This window comes from Plasmodium gonderi, assembly GCF_002157705.1.
Source record: "Plasmodium gonderi DNA, contig: Chr06, whole genome shotgun sequence".
Classification (NCBI taxonomy): Eukaryota; Apicomplexa; class Aconoidasida; order Haemosporida; family Plasmodiidae; genus Plasmodium; species Plasmodium gonderi.
The window spans coordinates 1088860-1110777 of NW_021628931.1; the positions used below are offsets into that span (position 1 = coordinate 1088860).

At 24.8% G+C, this 21918-nt stretch overlaps 3 protein-coding genes across 3 annotated transcripts; all 3 read left to right on the top strand.

Moving 5' to 3' along the window:
* Nucleotides 1-1020: 1020 nt before the first annotated feature.
* On the top strand, nucleotides 1021-1981 carry PGO_062240 (Plasmodium exported protein, unknown function; the record flags this gene model as incomplete). The annotated part of the gene is made up of 2 exons (XM_028686867.1): nucleotides 1021-1218; nucleotides 1376-1981. 2 exons carry the CDS (start codon nucleotides 1021-1023, stop codon nucleotides 1979-1981), a joined length of 804 nt encoding a protein of 267 aa, XP_028542668.1.
* Nucleotides 1982-5342: 3361 nt separating this feature from the next.
* PGO_062250 (Plasmodium exported protein, unknown function) lies at nucleotides 5343-6271 on the top strand (the record flags this gene model as incomplete). The annotated part of the gene is made up of 2 exons (XM_028686868.1): nucleotides 5343-5417; nucleotides 5564-6271. The coding sequence occupies 2 exons, from the start codon at nucleotides 5343-5345 to the stop codon at nucleotides 6269-6271; spliced, it is 783 nt and encodes a 260-aa protein (XP_028542669.1).
* A 4311-nt stretch (nucleotides 6272-10582) lies between these two features.
* On the top strand, nucleotides 10583-18394 carry PGO_062260 (Plasmodium exported protein, unknown function; the record flags this gene model as incomplete). The annotated part of the gene is made up of 2 exons (XM_028686869.1): nucleotides 10583-10783; nucleotides 10952-18394. 2 exons carry the CDS (start codon nucleotides 10583-10585, stop codon nucleotides 18392-18394), a joined length of 7644 nt encoding a protein of 2547 aa, XP_028542670.1.
* Between the last annotated feature and the right edge of the window lie 3524 nt (nucleotides 18395-21918).

The window sequence follows — 21918 nt, forward strand, 5'->3', positions numbered from 1 at the left end:
CACACGTTTTTTTAAAGAGAATTTTATTTTTTTGGCAATTAGAAGTTGCTAAATATTGTTAAAAATAATTATTTTATTATATTTAAAATAAAAAAAAAAAAAAAAAAAAAAAAAAAAAAAAGTACAACAAATTGTAATTTACAAGAAATTACATTGAAATATTTTTTCAACATGTATTTTTTTTTTTTTTTTTTTTTTTTCCCTTTGCAACTTAAGAATTTATTAATAACTAAGAAAATTAGTATTTTTTATTGTTTTCCATATTTAAAAGGGGGAAACAGAATTTGTATTTTGTCCTTTCTATTCGTGAAAATTTCTGACATTATTTAACTGGCAAAAAATTATATATGAGGGATTGTTGGTTCATGATATTATAAATAATATATATTTCCTATATTATGTATACATTAAGGAAACTTAATTATAGATATGAACGTATCTATTGATCATAACATTATATACGTGCACATACCGTTTCCCTATAATCCCTGTAAAAAATATATTGATAACACATTGTTGCACTACACCATACATCACATATAAACCCCATAGGATTTCGCGAAAAAGAGTTTTCTTTACGTTTTTAGTTAACTTTTATAATTAGTTTATTTTTACTTTTTTCTTGATACATATATGCATACGTGTTTATTATTTTCGTAAGATAAAGTGTTCATTTTATAATTGCATCTACGAGTATAATTTTCAGGAATTAAAACGCATGTATAGGTATATATACATGCTTATGTATATACATTTTTGTTGATAACATATATTGTATCTATTAACGAAGCATTGAAATATGCTACATAATTAATTACACACACATTTTTTAATGTGTTCTGAATGCTTGTATTTTAACAATGTTAATAAGCTGATTACAATCACATTTTACAGCGTGACTGTTAGAGTAAAAATGTTTTTTTAAAAAAAAAAAAAAATTCTCTTTCCCTCACACATGTAAATAATATATTATGCTCATTAATAATGAAGCATATATATTTTTGAGTTAACAAAATAATTATGAAGAACTTAGATAACAATTATACAACTGTTGAACAACATATATACTACACGCATTTAGATGACAAATTTTCTACGAAAACTTCAGCTTGTTTTAAGAAATGTTACAATCTATCGCCAAATTCAAAGGAAATTCTTTTTTTTACTGAAATTCTTGTCTGTATTGCTTTAATATGGACATGTTATTGCTTCAATACTGTAAGAAAAGAATTGCACTCACCAAGTGTTGTACACGTAGCTTTTTGGTCGTTTTTTTTTTTTTTATTTTATTTATTATCTAGTATGTTTTCTGTAAAACAGAACTTATTGTATTTTTTAAAAATATTTTTGTGTTTTCTTGTTTTAATATCTGTAGTATATTGCCACAGTTGAAATATGGAATAATGAGATAGATAACATATATGAGGGGTCAACTTTTAGGTCCAGTAGATCACTAAGCAAAGAAGAAAACAAAAGTTTAATAAATAATAAACACTGTACAAAAAACATAGCTGATTTATTAGAATTAGACAAAGATGCTATAGAAAAAGAGTATGCGTCATTAGTGTCCTATGGTTTAAAAAATAACACTTTTAAACTGAACATATTTGGAAAATACACGCCACAAGTATCAAATTTTGTGAACCAAATAAATAAAACGATTGATTTAGAATTACTGCGTGCCTTAAAATTAGATTATTATTTTTATCAAGACAAAAATTACTCCGTTTCTGTGAAGAAATCGAAACTTCATCAGATTAAACTGTTCTTTTGTAAATATAAAATATTTATACCCCATATCATTCTCTTTTTGGGAGCTATTATAGCTTCATCACTTAGAGAACCTTTTTCTTCAGTTATTTTAATTATTATGCTGTTCATATTGATAACATATTTTTTTGAAAGAACACGAAAATGCATATATATTGTGGACATGCAAAGAAAATATAAGAACACCCTCCTTGGTTTTGTGGATTATTAGTTCTTTTTCTTTTTTTTTTTTTTTTTTTTTTTTTTTTGTAACTCTGAAGAATGTTCAATCCAACCTTCTGCGCACACCCCTTAGATGATTTATATAATCATTATAAATCTTTAAAATTTAGCGCAATAAATTAGAATACATTTGAACATTCCAATATATATTTGTCTGTAATTATATATGCATGCATAAGTATACCTATGTGCCTGCATACTCGTAATTGCTTTGCATAATTTTTGTACATGCATGAAGCTTAACGAAAAATTTAGCTTTTTTAATTTTTAAAAGAATCTCCTAATTAAATTTTTAAATTAGTATAAAACACAAACACTTGCATTTGTGTTTTTTAATAAATAATACATATTGCTTATTCTGTTTAATTTACTATCAGTGAAGTGTATTTTTAAGAAAACTTTTTTTTTTTTTTTTTCATTCTTTTTTGGAATATTTATACAAAAAAAAAAAAAAAAAAAAAAAAAAATATTAAAAATTTTTTTTTTTTTTTTTTTTAATTTTAATTTTTTTTTTTTTTTTTTTTTTTTTTTTTTGAATTTTTTTTTTAAAAAAATTTTTTTTTTTTTTTTTTTATTTTTTTTTTTGAAATATTTTAAAAAAAAAAAAAAAAAAAAAAAAAAGGATTAAAACTTTTTGTTTTTGTATTTTTAGTAGTATATATCATTTAGATAGAATTTTATATAAATGTATACAATGTGCATAACACAAATTTGCTTTGTGCTTTAAAATAATGACTTGGGTTAACAACTCTTTTAAAACTGGCATTTTAAAAATCAAAAATACACAAAAATAATATTATTTAACTGTACTAGAATGTATTTTTATTTATTTATTTATTCTATTTTGGTAAACATATTAGATCGTACAAAATTTTTAATAAACATACAGCGATATTATAGTTCACTAACTTACAATATTTCTCTCAAAGTGTTAATGAAAACACAAAATTTTCTGTTTTTTCATACATGGAAAATATTACTCTACAACAGTTTGCTAAATTAATAAAATATTTGCTGGTTAACTAAATGGAGAATCGCTTATTCATATGTGAAATGTGGGTGTCTTAAATATAAGTAATTAGTAATTCATTGGGGATTAATACGTACATTATAATAATTATTAGTAGAATATTAATTTTTACTGTATACACAACTTAGGAAGAAAACACAGAGTATATAAGCTTACATTAGTGTATGTATTTTGTCACCATTTAAACATTATTTTTTTAAGAAAAACAAAATAACTTTATTGCAGAATTAACTCTAACTTTCCTTGAAAAATATCACATTTTTGAAATAGTTCATCCTGTTCCTTCATAAAAAGAGGAGATACAAATTAATTAAACATATATATAAAATAAATTAAGCTACTACAATGAATAAAAAAATATGCGAAAAGTATCCACTAAAAAAAATATTTTTTTTTTTTTTGTAAATATATAAATGTAAATTGTGCACTTTTACTATTCGATAAAGCAAATCTTAATATTAATACCAAACTGAATATATATATTTTATTGGACACTTGTTAGTAACACACAGTTTCCCCTTTATAAGACGTTGTTATTGTAATGAACTTCTGAATTTTAGAGTTGTATCAGAGTATATTATATCATTTTTTTTTGCATAAAATACTTTATATATTAAGAATTACACTGCTTATATATTATGGAATAATAAAACATGTATAAGATGTTGTTAAAATTGACATACACAAATGGTATATAGTTAGTATAAAAACTCTAATAATGAATCATTAGTATGGCAACGCTTCCATTTTGTATTTCTTTTTAAAAGTGTAAAAATTTCTGCAAATGGTAATTCTAAGAATAAAACAATTGTCTTTATATAATTTCATTAATATTGAATCATTATGGTTTGTATATAGAACTGTAAATATATCACATTATTTATGTTAAAATTTTAAAATGATTTTAGAATTTCCTTCGCATCGTAACTTTGTTACCAAGGAGAATGGGGTATAAGTGGAGCGTATAATTCTTAACGAGCACTACTTGGATAAGAAAATATTACTTGACTATCACACTAATCATCTATACTTTAATTAATTAAATAACTCATTTTCATGACATTAATTATATCTTTCTTCTATTTTTACTGTGTAGAAGAAAAGTAGTGTTTAAAAAACTAACGAAATTGTCGTAGCTATTAGAAGAATTAGCACTTTAAGAAATAAAAAAAAAATATGGTTGTAATTAAAATAAAAGGAACATCTAATTCATACATTTTTTTTTTTTTTTTCTCTATTTTGGAGCTATATTTTTTACATAAATTGGCATAGATATTAGGGAAAGGTTATTTCAACTTCCTCCGAATTTTTACTATTTATTTTGTTTTTTAACAACACGAAGTCTTTTTATTTATTCATTGGAATTTTTTAAAAACCTTTAAATTTCTAATGTAGGATATATATGCCCTTAATTTGATAACGCTCTTTACCCCACTATAACATATTTTTTATATATCATATAAAAAGACATAAAAGTTGAAAAAAATTAACTTCTCTTACTACAACTTATTATAAATCTGTTGAAAGAGGTTTATTTCAATCATATTTTTGAATTCTGTTTATTTAAAAAAAAAAAGGAAAAAAAGTACATGTTATTATAAGCTTTATGTTACATATATATATTTAAGTGATGGTATGTTTTTTTATATAATTTTATCGCTTTTCTGCATGTTTCATTCCTTCATCATGTATTTATTTTTCTTTGTTTTATTATTGTTTCAAAAAAAATATATTATAAAAAGAGTATTTTTAAGTATAATGTAGTGGCATTGTGAAAACAGCGACAATTCTTTAAACGCATAAAAGTGTTTCTTTTTTTCATGTAAGATTTTTTATAATAATAGAAAATCAATAATTTAGTATTAATATTGGTATTTTTATTTAATTACATCTTTTGGAATAATATTTCTAAGATTATATTTATATTTTTTTTTATATAAAAATGCTCCCTTTTACATAAAAAGTGCAATAAAAATAGTAGGCTGTTCTGAAATTTAAAAATTTTGTCTTTCATACGGTACATATTGTATGTTCTATATTTTACAACATTGTGTTATTTACATTTCATTACTAAGAAATTGTAAAAGATAACAAAATTTCCATTTTTTTTTAAAATATAGAAAAGCATTTCGCAAATAATTACATTCTTATAAAAAATTAAATGATAACATTTTGGAAAACTATGTAAAAAAGAGAAAATAGTGAAAATGCGTACATAGAAATGAATTTTTTATATATTTAAAAAATAAAAAAATAACAAAAATAACATAGTTTTTAAAAATAAGCATCCAAGTAAAAAGTTATGAGAGAAAAAATAAATATGTTCAAAGTTTTGAACAGAATTTGTATATTATCCCTTATTTTAACATGTGGAAAATGGAAACATTCTGATAATGTAAGGGTAAAAAATACATTTGAAACCTTACATATATTTTTTTATATAACGTGTTTATTGAGATATAATTATTTTTATTAAAAGTGTAAATGTTGAAATGAATTATTCGTAAAAATTGAATAAAATGCTTTTAATAATTTTTATAGTATACACTCTCTGGGAAATCATTTGGAAAGAAAGGGTTCTTTCATAAATCATTAAATTCAAGAGTTACACGGTTGCTTTTCCAAAAAAATATAACATTAGATGAGTTTTATGATGATGGAAAACAAATAACTATACCACAATATGGAGATGATGGATTGGATTGTCACAGTGAGGAACAGCATAATGAATCATTTAGACAAGAAGATGTTGATAATATATTTAGTAATGACACTTGGGATAGCACTTACACTTTGGGATCTTCGATACATGACACTATAAAGACAAATAAAACAAAGATTCCTTCAATACAAAAATATAAAGAACAAAAAATAAAGGAATTAAAAGGTATGAATAATGGTTGTGCTAAACATAGATCCTTTCTACCAAGCGTTACTAATTTTTTTCGAAAGTTAAACATATTTGTTGAATTAGAATTGTTAAATATGTTGGATAATGACAATTATTACAAACCCATTACGAATGGGAAGAAAAATAAAAGAGGAAAATTTAGGGATGTTATGCATATATATAGAATACTTTGTCCAGTTATAACTGGAGCATTTACAACATTATTATTATTACATATTTTTCCCCAACTTGGTTTTCTTACTGGGGTTTCAACTATTTTACTTATAATATATCTTTTAGCTAAAATATGGAAATGCCTATGCATACTTGACTCTACCGAAGAAAATATGCATTTGTAATTTTATTTTTTTTAAGGTTAACAGAATATTGAAGCGCGCCAATTTTCCCTAGAGAAAATACTACTTTTTATTCATTAATATGGCGTGTATCACTTGAAGATAGTACACATTTAGACTACACACATATTTTTACATATATGTAATTGTGTAAGATCACAAATGTACTTAAGGCTGATCTGCAAATAAAATTTTTAATTTTGAATATACTTACATGCGAAGAATTTATTAATGGTTTTTTTTTTTTTTTTACCACAATTATATATTTATACTTTATTCTTACAAGTGAATTATCATTTATTCAGGCTTTCTTTCTTTTTTCGTTTTTTTTTGAACAAGTTATTTTTTTTTCGTTCTATCAAAACTTGTGTAATTAATTACTAATTAATATAGTTATTTTAGTTAAATTGTTAAAAATATTATTGATATATGTATAGCACATAATATTAAAAAATTCTATTGTTAGAAAAATATAATTTTTTTCTTTTTCTGAGGTTAGATGATGAACCTATTTGAATTGCAAATATACTCCTACATGTACTAATTTTAATATAACCATTCATAGCATAGATTCATAAAAATGGAGAAAATGCGTTTTTATTGTTGTCACATTTGTCCTTATACACTCTTGTAAGTAATAAAAGTTGTAGCGAGAGAAGGGGTATTATATGAAATATTCCGTGTAATGTAATTTATGTATGTATGTTTCTAAAAAAAAATATGAACGTACTTCTTTTATCATTTTATAGTGTAAAAAAAAAAAAAAAAAAAAAAAAAAGAAACATGATAAAAACATAATAGATTAAGAATCATCTTTTGTAAAATTAATAATTTATGAAACTCTACAAAAATTTTCCTTCCTTTTTTTTATGGGTTATATGTGTTCAGATGCTTTGCAAAAGCGTATCATTTATTTTCTACCTTGTAAGCCTAAAATGAAGTTTTACTAATTAAAGAAGCATAAAAATGTTACTCTAGTGTGATTCAATGCACATATTTGTATACCCATAACTACATATGAATGAACATTAGGGAAACATTTAATACATATATTTTGCTCCTGTACCGCTGACATGTATCATGTTTGTAATACCTTAGATCTAACTAACATTATAAGTTTACAAAATAAGACTAAAAGTTTTGTCTATGTATCAAATTTCTGAAATTGCGTTTACATAATTTTGATAACGATTATTTTTCATATTTTTAACGAAATTATATATTGGGGTTTTCTTTATTTTTTACAGTCAAGAATGTATTAAAAATGCTATAATTATAGTTATAATGTAAATTTCATAAAATAGGATGAAACGAATTCAATACATATTATCACTTTATTTTTAAAACTTTCCATTTCCTAGATAACTATGTGAACATTTAAAATTCACATAAAACCAGCTATATTACAGAAAAATTAAAACAACAAAATTGAAAATAAGTTAATACTTAGATCGATCAATTTCAAACACATATTATATTGCTCTGTCGAATAATATTTTTTATTATTTCGCTACATTATAGATTATATAAATTATATCGAAAAAAATAAATTATACATAAAAATTAATATTTAGCATATTTATTATTAGAAGATATGAACTATGGTGTTATGAACCTGTGAACATTATTTATATATAGTGAAAAAAAAAAAAAAAACAAATAAATAAAAAAGGCACAAAAAGGGTACTAAAAAAACCACATTTACAAAATTATTTTAATACGTACCTTGTGATAAACGTTCTTATATATGACAAAAAAAAAAAAGGAAATGTTACTCTTAATTAACAAAAGCGGATATATGTACTTTTTTCTGTCTTATTTAAAATAAAGATTTCACAATATTAATATTGTCTTAAGCTTTCATTAAATATTATACATTTTAATATTCTTCCAATGTGTTAAATGAAAAAAAAAAAAAAGAAAAGAAATAAAATAAAATAAAATAAAATAAAAAAGAACTAGAATGCGTACAATACTTAAAAATGGAAATACGCGTTTTAATAATGGCACCAACCTATTTAAGGAATTAAAACTATCCGTTACTTATTAAAAGATTACCCTATATTATAATATATAAATAACAATGATAAAACTATTAAAGTAAATGTGTGAATACTGTCATGCTTTGAAGTTCTTATAAAAAAAAACTTGTAATAGGGTATAATTTTTTTTAAATAATAACATTGATACGTTTTTTTTTTTTTTTTCCCTTTTTATACCTACGTTTTCAAGTACTTCGTTTTATTAGAATCATGTGATTCGTTCAAATACAAGTTACGCTGATTTAATGAATATAATCAACAAAAATTTCATCTGTTATTTAAATCAAACTTAAGAAAAATCAATAAGGGAAATTTATATATGTCAATATTTGTACTTGTTACTTTTCATATTTTTCTAATTTAGACAAAATGTTCTAACACAAAGGTTTTTAGATATAAATCAAGACTTTGCAAGTAAAAAAAAATAAAAATAAAATTCGTGTGAATTTTTTATTTACTTTTTGGGACATACGGAATAAAGAAAGCTCTTTTAAAAAAAAAAAAATTATAGGTAAATCCATTAGTTCTAATCCTCCACAAATACAACAAGCGTTATTTGCGTTTTGCTTACATTATATTTACTCTGTAAAAACGAGTTCTTGGTTTCTCATATTATGTATAAACACGTAGTTTCATTCTACCAAAAACTTGGCATAAAATTATATTAAATTAAAGATTGAAAAATGTAGAAAAATATATATTCATATTTTTACAAAATAAATTTATATGAAAGCATCTATTATATAACGTTCATTTAGTAATAAATAATTTTAAAATAAATTTATCATCCTAAGTTTATTATCATATTAAAATAAACAGTAATTTACAAAAAAAAAAAGTACTCTTTCTTTTACAATATATATATATATATAATATCATTTTTTCTCATGAAAGGAAATAGAAACTAATAATGTACTTAAAATTTACTCCTTTATTTTCTTCTTTTTCTTTTCTTTTTTTTTTTTTCATGTAATGATTGCGGATTCGTGAAAATTATATTAATTATTTACTATTTTTTATTCATGTAAAATAATATATCTAATTGTAGATCAATATAATAATTTCTGTTAATCATATAATACATATACATAAAAGAAATATACATTAAATGTATTTTTAAAATTTTTATTTGCGAAAAAAAAGATTGCCACTCGCTTATACCATTGTAAGCCCACTAATGTAAATGGATAATGTGGTTTTTTTGATAATATCCAAATTAATACATATAAATAAACATATAATAATGGATGTACTAAAAAAAAAAAAAAAAAAAAGATGAGTTTATTTTGAATCATAGGTTATAAAATAATACGTAAAATAAAGATGCATATATATGTACAATACAACATAATTTATATGTTTCATATCATTTTGCGTGCATTGTTACATTTCAATGTTTATTCTCTATTTCTTATTGTAAAAAAAAAAAATTTTTTAACACTTAATGCAATTCAAGAAATGTTCATTAGTAGAACTACATGCAATTATATTTAAAAATTTTCTTTAAAATTTAATCTTTAGTCTCAAATTTACCACTTTTTTATATATTATTTTATTTTTTTATTTAAATGTACTACCTACTATCGCGTATCTGACGGGGTAATTTTTTACGGGGCAAGGAAAATTATCCTTTTCTATAAAAAATCATAGAAATTTTATTTATATTATTATTTCCAAAAATTTATTTAATTTTTTTTTAAAATTAAGAATTATTATTTATATTATTTTAGCAGAGCAAATATTTAATAAATGCTGTTTTAGAATTTTTAATTATGTGCTTATTGAACAAATATAATAACATTTTATTTTGTTGTTTTCATTTGCTCTAATAAAATTGTAAATTAAAAGTTTTTAGGTAACACAATTAAAATATTTCGGAATTATGAACTTGTCACCTTAATTATGTTTTTTGCAAAACATGTTTTAAGATTTGTTATGCAGAATATATATGTTTGCTTCTTTTCTTTTTGATAATTTGGAGTTAATTATTTCGAAAGCTTGAATTAAAACAAAATTAATTATTCTACATTTTACATTTTTAATATTTAATTTATTCGATTCATTTATTTTAAAAATTGATTTTACATGATATTTCTTTATTAATCTTATTATTATTATTTGTACATAGAAGCGGGAAATATATTTTTTATAATTTTTCCCTCTTTAGTTTACTTTAACTATAATTTAAATATATTTTGTGCATTATATATTTATATTTTAGTTAATATAAAGTTAAATTAAAAAATGTTTATAATTCTAAAAAATATAGAAAATGACCAAGAACAAAATCACCCCTAAGACGATTGAGCATTATCGAAAAATCAGTAATATAGACAACTATCCATTTGTTAATAAGGATGTAGAAACTTTAAAGGAATTCTTTATGGGTGAAAAAATAAATAAATTTGTCTTTTTTTTGGTTAAAACATGTACAATTGTTATCCTAATATCAACATGGCCATATTCCGATGAAGTAAGGCAAAGACACGAATTTGCATTTTAGGAATTGTCCTATATCTTTTTAATTCATGCATACAAGCTATAAACGAATATTTACATGAATATTAGGAAAGAAAAATGCTTATTTTATTTTATTTTTTTTATATGTAAACATAATGAATTTTTATTTTAATTTTCGCAGGCTAATGTAACTACAACTTTTGGTAAAACATGGTTTAACAGAACCAACCTAAATGCATTAGATACAAGGTCGAGTAGATTTCTAAATGGAGAAGAAAACATAAACAACCAACGAAAATATGAAGTTCATAGTGATATTGTAAAAGACAACTTGAAATGGAATTATAATTATTCTGAAAGAAGTGCACATGAATCATTTAATAATAACAATTTTGAAAAACATTTAGGCCATTCAGAATATCACAATAATAATTATGATAGAAATGCTAATGTTCTAGCTAATGAAAACAACAATAATAACAATAATGATGAAGAAACTTATGATAAATCAAATTATGCTGGTAATTCCGGTGAAAAACATGAGCAATTAAAAGACAACAATAATATGGGGAAAAGGATCGACCCGATGGATCACTACAATAATTTTAAGGAAAATTTGGATGAGGAACTACTTGACGATGGTTTTAGACGTGAGTACAAGCCACAAAATATTATTGAAAGAAATTCTAAAAATGAATCTAATCAAAATCATAGTTCTATTATGAACGATAAGGAATCACCCGCTTCTACACGTTCTGATAAGAATGCTACAAAATCTCATAGTTCAGATGAGGATGATGAGGACTCCGAAGAACTACATGCAGCGTTAGAACATTATAATACTTTTAAAGAAGGAGTTACTGAAAGCAAACTTGATGATGATTTTGACAATTATGAATCATCAAAAGTTGGTAGGAATGCAAATGCACACGTTGGAAATTTTAAAAATGAAAATAAAATAAACACAATGCGTGATGAATTAGAAAATGATAGAAGAATGATCAACAGGGATAATTTAGAAGAAAGGAAAGGTGCCACTGATAACACTCAGTTTAAGAGAGAAAAAGGTTACAACAATTATAATGAAGAAAAAGAAGATGATTCAGAAGATGATGAAATTTCAGAGAGAACAGAGAAATCATTAGAATATTACAATAATTTTAAAGAAAAGTATAATGAAACAAGGTTGGATGACGATTTTGAAAAGGCACAATTATCATCCAAACATGGTCATCGTGGGAACGGGAGAGTTGATCATATGAAACCAAATTATAATGAAAACAATGAATATAATAATAAATTAAAGGATGATAAAATGAACGATAACATACATTTTGAAAAATATGGACGTAACAATAGATCAAGTGGACCATCTGGGTCACCAGCTGTTAATAGCAATTTTTCTATGCAGAATACATTAAAACATGGTGATAACCCGCACAGACATAGTGGTGCACATGGAAATGGAAACTATGGCAAAAATTATGGAATGTTAAAAGGTGATGAAAATAGAAACAAAGGGTTTCATCAAGCTAATAACGACCATGATAATGAAGAGAATGATAATGATAACCAAGATGAGCACGATTTTGAACAAAATTTTGATGATTTACAAAAAAATAAAAATACCCCCAGCAGAATTAATGCATTGGAATATTACAATAATTTTAAGGTACAAGTTAATAAAGAACAACTTGACGCTGATTTTGAAAAGGGATATATATTAGCAAAGCCTAGCCATGATGGAAAGAGCCATTTTGATAAATTTAACACTGATGACAAAATGGAAAAAGGTTTTGGTAACTTCAAGGGTGGTGATCCTAGTAAGAACATCCCGCATGGTGCATTAAATGTGGATTCAAAGGGTGGTTACAAAAAAGGTGATAATTTCCCCTCTAATAAAGACACCTTAGGAAAAAAGTTTGACAAATATAAGGATGGTGATGCTAATTTTAAAAACCTTCATGGCTCCTTAATGCGTATTGTCAATATGGACAAGCGTTTTGATAATATTTATCATGATGATTATAACCCAAAACATAACCCATCAAGAAATGATAGGGACGACAACCGTGTGACGAAGCAATATTCTGATGAAAACCTTGATGATGAATTTGAGGATTATTTTATAGAACGCGAAGAAAATAGTGGCACAAACGAACGAGCTGATGCATTGAAACACCACAAAAATTTTAAAGAACAAATTGAAGCAGACAAAATTGACGACGCTTTTCTAAATCGTCTTGCGGCTTTAAGAGACCATGATTATTCAAAAAAAAGTGTGAATCCATTCACAAGTGATATGAACGCTAAGAATAATTTTGCTGAATTCACAGGTTCGAATAACAAGAATAAAAATTTTAATCGATTTAGAGATAGTGATGATACATATAATGAATTTGATAAACGGATGAATAAAGAACAACACAACGCAAATGTTAATAAATTAGGGAATAATAATGTAAATTCAAAACCAATGCATGATGATTTAAGCTTAGTTGATGATGCTGTCATGGAGAAACAATTTGATATGATCCAAAATAATAAGAATTCAGAAAGACGAGCTGGTGCATTGAGACACTACAAAAACTTTAAAGGAAAAGTTAATAAGAGTGAACTTGACGGTAACTTTGAAAGGGGATATACAAGATTAAGTAATCAGGATACTTTTAAAGGTGGCAACAAAAATTCTAACAGAAAATTTGATAAATTTAATAATGATGATAATATAAACAAAGGACATAATGGATTAAGAATGAATCCAAACCATCATGATAATCGATACAGTATTAAGCCCCAAAATAACGGGAGTAATCTCCAATCCCCATTTGAAGTATTGAGAAACTCCGGGAGTAATCCCCAACACCATTTTCATGCTTTGAGACACAATGGAAATAACAGCCAAAACACATTTGATGTATTGAAAAGAGAAAAAAATAATCTTAATGAAAATTTCGATAAATTCAACAATATTCATAAATTTGGAAAGCAAATGGACACTTCAAAGCTTTTTGAAAAGAGCGATAAGGAACAACCAGATGAATTAAAAAGGGGTGAACATGTAAAAAAACGTGAACCTCAGGGCAGCAATGATTATGATGATGAGGATGATGATGAAGATGAGGACGAAGATGATGACGAAGATTATGACGAAGATGATGACGAAGATGACGATGACAAGCATGATGACAAGAAATATGATGGTGATAGACGTAGTGGTGATAGAAATGATGGTTATAGACGTGGTGGTGATAGAAATGATGGTGATAGGCGTGATGGTGATAGACATTATGGTGATAGACATGATGATAGACATTATGGTAATAGACCTGATGGTGATAGAAATGATGGTGATAGAAATGATGGTGATAGAAATGATGGTGATAGAAATGATGGTGATAGACATTATGGTAATAGGCATGATGATAGACATTATGGTAATAGACATGATGCTGACAAATATTATGGTAATAGACATGATGCTGACAAATATTATGGCGATAAATATGATAGCGACCAATATTATGGTGACAAATATGATGACAAGAAATATAATAGGGATCAATATTATGGTGATAAACATGATGCTGAAAAATATTATGGCGATAAATATGAAAGCGACCAATATTATGGTGATAAATATGATGACAAGAAACATGATAGGGACCAATATTATGGCTATAAATATGATGAAAAGAAACATGACAATGCCGGATATGATGACAATCACAAAAATAAATCAGAAGAGAACGAAAATAATAGGGAACCTCATGAGTTAAAAAATTCTGATGAGGGTGTGGATATAACGAAGAAGATATTGGAAGGTGCAGAAAATGCTAATGAACAATTAGATGAAGCTCTAAAAGACGCTACAAATGCTAACGAACAAGGAGATGACACTTTAAAAAATGCTGCAAATACTAATGAACAATTAGATGAAGCTCTAAAAGACGCTACAAATGCTAACGAACAAGGAGATGACACTTTAAAAGACGCTGCAAATACTAACGAAGAAGTGGATGATACTTTAAAAGATACTTCGAATACTAACGAAGAAGTGGGTGATACTTTAAAAGATGCTACAAATGCTAACGAACAAGGAGATGACACTTTAAAAGACGCTGCAAATACTAACGAAGAAGTGGATGATACTTTAAAAGATACTTCGAATACTAACGAACAAGTGGGTGATACTTTAAAAGATGCTGCGAATATAGAGGAAGAAGCTGATGATACATTAAAAGATACTGTTAATTCTAATGAACAATTATATGATAAATTGAAAGAGGGTGAAGGTTCTAGAGAAAAGCTTAATGAATTAAAAAATTATATACAGCACAAGAAAAACTTTAATATAATAAAAGACAACTGGATGGGAAAGAAACAGACAGATGAATATGAGGAAGACGAATATGAGGACGATGAGTATGAAGATGATTATGAAGAAAGTGAATATGAACGTGATGAAAAAGAACATTATTATGAAAAGGGTGAAAGTGAAGATTATAATGAAGACGATAAAAGTTATCAAAATTATAAAAAACAAGTAGGTAAATTTAAGACTGATAATGAGAATAAAAAATCTAATAAAAATATAGAAACCCAAGATATAGATAACCGAAAATACATTAAGTTGAATGATGATGATGATAAAGTTAGCAATGCATCCTATGCATCAAAAAAAAGTGGTGATCAAGTTAACAAAAAATTTGGTAAATTAGAAGATGATGACAAGGATAGCAATGCATCCGATGCTTCAAAAAAAAGTGGTGATCAAGTTAACAAAAAATTTGGTAAATTAGAAGATGATGACAAGGCAAGCAATGCATCCGATGCTTCAAAAAAAAGTGGTGATAAAAATAACAAAAAATTTGGTAAATTAGAAGATGATGACAAGGCAAGCAATGCATCCGATGCTTCAAAAAAAAGTGGTGATAAAAATAATAAAAAAATTCGTAAATTATATGATAATTTTGATTATAGATCTATAACTAATAGCCTAAAAAAGATTGATGATAATTATAAGAAACGGGCTGATGCATTAATTTGGAACACTAATTGCCAGAATATACTACTGAATGCAATACAGCTCACTGATGATTTCAAAAAACATTTTAATACCTTGAAAAATGCTACCACTTCAGACAAAAGATATGAGGCAAGAAAACATTATCAGGACTTTAAAAAGAATGTTAAGATTTCAATGCTTGACAATGATTTTATGAATGGAATAAATAGATTAAAGACTCGTAGTAATATTATGAAACTACCAAATGAAATAAAAAAAAATGAAAATGGAAATAAAAAAGTGGATAGTGTAAGAGATGATGAAAATGTGAACAAAAATCATGATAAATCGAAAAACGATTATAATGTTGATAAACATGTAGGTGTACCACAGAATAATGCTGGTTATACTGAAGGAAAGAATAATGATAAGAGAGATGGTGATTTTAAAAATGGTTACAATGCAACAAGTGATGGCGACTTTGACAATAAGCCTGATAAATTAAGATTTGATAGCAGGAATAAGAAAACGTTTGATAAGACAAAAGATGATGATGATGATGAAGAAGAAAACGAAGAAGACGAAGGTGACGATAATGATAATTATAATACTAGGAACCCGTTTATTGTATTAAAAGAAAATGAAAAGGAAAAGGGAAAATCTCTTAAGTCGAAAGATGCCTCTGGTTATGATTACTCAAAAAATCCATTTTCTGTATTAAAAGATAATGAAAAGCCTAAGAAAAAAAATTATAAATCTAAAAGTGATTCTGATCATAATGATTCTAGAAATTCATTTTCTGCATTAAAAGATAATGAAAAGCCAAAGAAAAAAAATTATAAATCTAAAAGTGATTCTGATCACTATGATTCTAGAAATTCATTTTCTGCATTAAAAGATAATGAAAAGCCTAAGAAAAAAAATTATAAATCTAAAAGTGATTCTGATTACTATGATTCTAGAAATTCATTTGTTGAATTAAAACGTGATCAGAGGATCAAGAAAGGTTTTGGCCGAGACGTCGATGATGATAATTACTATTCTGATTATAAAAAAACATCTACTACATTTAAAAATGAATATGATGATGATGATGATAAGCAAAATCAGAAAAAACAAGAAAATTTTTATAACAAGTATTCTTCAGAACCCTCTAAGGTAAGAAAAGTTTATGATGATGATTCTGTTTCTGAGAAAGACTTTAATGATGCAAAAAATGAAGAAAAAGAATTGGAAAAAGAAAACCAAATAAAAAAAGATGAAAAAGAAAGCGAAAAAAAAGAAAAGGAAAAAGAAGAAGATGAACAACAAGAAGAACAAGAAGTAGAAAAGGAAATAGAAAAGGAAGTAGTAAATGAAGTAGAAAAGGAAGTAGTAAATGAGGTAGGAAATGGAGAAGGAAATGAAGTAGAAAAGGAAGTAGAAGAGGAAGTAGGAAATGAAACAGGAAATGAAGTAGGAAATGAAGTAGGAAATGAAATAGGAAATGAAGAAGGAAATGAAGAAGGAAAAGAAAACAAAACAGAAAAAACAAATAAAGATGAAGACGATTATGACCCCGAAAAGCCTTCTGATACATTAGAAGACAAAGAAAAGTCTGAAAACATATTGAATACATTAAAATGTAATCAGGAAAATGTTGAAGGTATTCATGATGAATTAGGTGATACATATGACATCGATAAGAGATATCGTTCATTAGAACATAATAAAGAAGATTTCGATAACTTATATCATGAATTAAAATATAACAGTCAAGAATTTGATAAACTTTATAACAACGTGAAAGATTATGATAAAGTTGATGAAGAATCGCCCAATAAAATAAAAGACAAAGATGATAATGTTTCTGTTAAATCATCTGATATTTCAGATAATGATGCTGGCTCAGTGAAGTCATATGATGAGTCAGAAAAGGATGATGACTCGGTGAAATCATCTCATGATGTAAGACGTAAAAAGTACACACATAAAAAATCTGACGTATTAAGAACTAAAAATTATCATATGGAAAAGTCCGAAAATATTAGATGCAATGAGCAATTGTTATCAAAACAAGGTTTCACCAGACGTAATGGAAATAGTAATAATCGAAATGATAAAGTAAACAATAATAATGAAAATAAAGATAAAAACATTAATGTAGAAAAAAAAAATAATATGAATCATTTAAAATTAACTGGTACGCCTAATGATAAAAGATTACCTCCACAAAAGGAATCACAAGGCATTTCGTTTAAAGAGAAGTTTAAAAATAAAAATAAAATTTTTTCAAAGGCTTATAAGCTTTTAAAAATAGCAGATTTCAAGTTTGAATTAGAAATGATGTATTCAATGAAAGCAGTTATAACGAGTGACGCTTTCTTGATCAAACCTGAAACAAAAGCAAATAAAGCATTATTTCTTATGAAAAAATATAAAATACTTACGCCAATTTTGTTAACCTTGATATTTTTAATAATATTTTCTATAGCTGCATTCGACAAGATAGCCATGGGTTTTGTTTTCGTGCTTATAGGAATGATAATTTACTATAATGTAAAATTATTTAAGTGTCGTAAAATGAACAAAGTTTTTAAGAAATTTTGCGAGGATAACAAATTTAAATTAAAATAAAATCACAAAGAAAAAAATTATTCTAAAAAATCATTTAGTATAATGTAAAAATTTAATTGAATTAAATAATTCATTATTTCCAAAATGGTATATATACATGTATATAATATGTAACGCTATGTTTCATAACATTTGAGGTATGCCCATTTTATATGCTCTTTTCATTCTATATTATTTGTAATTTTATATAGCTCTCTTTTAATATTAATAGGCTATTTACATGTTTGTTAATTGGAATTTATTTGTTATTGTTATAAAAATATACGTACTTTAAATGATATAACTAATTGTCGTTATATATATATATATATATATATATCTATATATATACACGCATATATTTTTTTTGATGAATTTGTTTGTTTACTCTTATTTTATGTTTTTTTTAATTAATGCTCGAAACAATAATTCTTAATGTCATTTGTATTGATTTATTTCCAAAACGATAATGCACGTTTTTTTTTTTTTTTTTTTTTTAATGTACATGAAAATTTTTATTAATTATCTATCCTTTTTTAAGAAATTTCAACATATAAAAATAAGTGTATATAAAAATATGCATTTTTATTAATTATACTCCGGTTTTATACCCCCGGTGCAGATGAAAATTCCTTAAAAATTCGCAAATCATCGTATATAAAACGGGGTCCATTTATTTATATTAACTTATAATTTAGCATATTTTCCAATTTCCCCTATTTAAAAAAAAAAAAATAACATTGTTATATGTATGCCTTCTTCTAATAGGAATAAATGTACGTTGCAATAATGATGTAAATTTATTATAAGTTTTATCACTCTTCTAAACATAGCACGTTCCTTCACTTATAAAATTGTGAAATATAAGTTCTTTTCCACTTTTTTTATAAATATATTTATTCTATATTTAATTAGGATTATAATTTTTTAAATACAAAAAGTATCATCCAAAGAAATCACAATACGATGAGTATAATTCAAAATTTTTATATTCTAATTATTAAATTTATCAGAAAATGGTTTTATGAATAATATAAAAAAGAATTACTAATAATAACTTTCTTATTCCTTGGAATGTTTAGTATTTTAAAAATATTCTTTTTTTTTGGAGGGATTTTTTTTTTTATGGTGTTGTAATGGGCATTATAATGGTACAAGAGTGTAGTACTATGAAGCAAAAAAACAAAAAATATATAGTTTCCGAGTATTACTGAAATTATAGATTTTCATAATTGTTACTAACCATTTTTGTGTATACATAGCATATTTATATGAAGTTAAGCATAAAGATCCAAAAGAAAGCATAGTGTAAAGTCAAATCTTCATAGGGAATCTTAATGAATACAACAAGCCAGGGTTATATGAACAAGCTGTGCATATTCATGAATTTTAAACTATTAGATTTATTAACACTATAAGAACTCTAATACTTACATATGTATGTATATATAATATAGGTACGATTAAATATCTATCTAAATATAAGCTTATTAAAATTACATTTTCCGTGCTGTAATGAAATAGTTAGAGAATATCTTAGGAACTACTGCAAAAATGGTATTCTTCAAAATTTTCATAGAAATAAGAAGTATCAGAATATTTATGAGTGCATTATTACTTATAAAATTCTGCTTAACTAAGGATAAAACACAATTGATTGTGAACATATTTAGAATGTATATTTTTTTTTCTTTGCTCATTTTTCATATTTATTGTTAAAATTTTTTTTAAGGAAATCAATTCACACTTTTTACTGAAAATCATTTAAATGGATCTTATAAAATACATATTTTATTAATTAATTAGGTCTTTGCGTCTTATTCACATTAAACTTATGTAAGTTTTTATTTATAGACATAGCAGTTATGTATATACATATATGTGAAGACCAACTGATTAAACATTTACCCTTAATTTTTAGGTATTAAAGGTGCACATAGGGAAAATAAGTACGAACTATTGTGCATTTAATTGATATTTCTTGATAATGCAATTTGTTTTATCTGATAATAGATATATAACATTTTAGAATTAATTTCAAAGAATTCTCCTACTAATAATATTAAGGTTCATTACTTGGTGTACAAAAACCTTATAAAGATTACGTCATGTTTGAGGGTACTGGATGCTTGTATATCATGTGTTTAAAAAATTTACTTATATTCAATATAATCCTCTTTACATTTCTTAAACATTAATGTTGCATAAAATGCGTAAATATGCATATATTTTTTTTCTGTTACTTTTAAATACTAATTATAAACACATAAAAGTGTGCATAGATATATAAATTTAATGAAAGAGTATATCATCTTTTTGGTTTTCCACGATTTAAAGTTATACCTTTATATTAATTGAATATGCTAAATAATCGAATTTATAAAAATCTATTACAGATAAAGTGTTTATATAAGTGAATGACTCAAAATTTTGTGCTATAATAATATACTCATAATTGACATATAAATATGAGTGTTTTACTTTTGTATTACATAATAAATTGGTGGGATAATTGGAAAAATGGATAACTTATTATGTTACATATGTATTTACGTAAAAATAAACATTTAAGTATTCTAAAATAAGGAAAATATGACCTCGTTTTGTGATAAAAATTGCAAATGTAATGAAGAAAATATAAATGTATCTTATTTACATGTCTCTCCTTTTTTTCCCTGCTTAAACTGTATTATTATCATGCTATTTAATTTTATGGAAGGAATAACTAATGTTACAAGCATATATGAAGTAGGCAACTTATATATGCAATAGGTTTCATAACTCTTTATACATTCGTATAGAGAACAACTATAGAAAATTCTACTTATTGCAAAAACAGAGTTTCTAGTGTAACATACTGTAGTGCGTAACTGGAATTGTAAACATATATATTTACTTATTTAGGATAAGTGTATTAATTTTATTTACTCATTATTTGTAATGATAATCTTATATATTAAAATGATAATTCTCCTTATACCCTTGTGGAACAATTTTTTTAAAAGTTCAAAATGTGCTAGCTGTAGATAAAAAGATAAAAAAAAAAAAAGAAGAATAGATATACACAATAATGTCTATACAATTTTTAATATTTTTATTTAAAATTATACAATTATTAAATTTACACGAAGCCAATATATTTTGGATTCCATTTAACCATAATAACATGTAAAAAAGGTATAAATACAAAATGGTATTCATTTTAATTGTTATATTATTTCTTAAGAAGAATTTCATGAAGAAGTTGTCACATATGTGTGAATATGTTTTTTATGTATAGGTAAATATATTTTTTGAAGTTGAGGTAATTTTCGAATAATAAATTATTTGCATTGATAACGCACTAATTTCCGTTAATTTATGTAAGATAAAAAACTAGAAATGTTTAACTCCATAATTCCAATGAAAAAGAACAAATTTATAATTATGTGATAACACTATATTCATTAATGTGTCTTTTTAGCTTTATTGTGTATGAGATGTACTCTATGTGAGCAATAATAAGGTGTGATAATTGAAAAGATAAATTAATTGTGCATGAATTA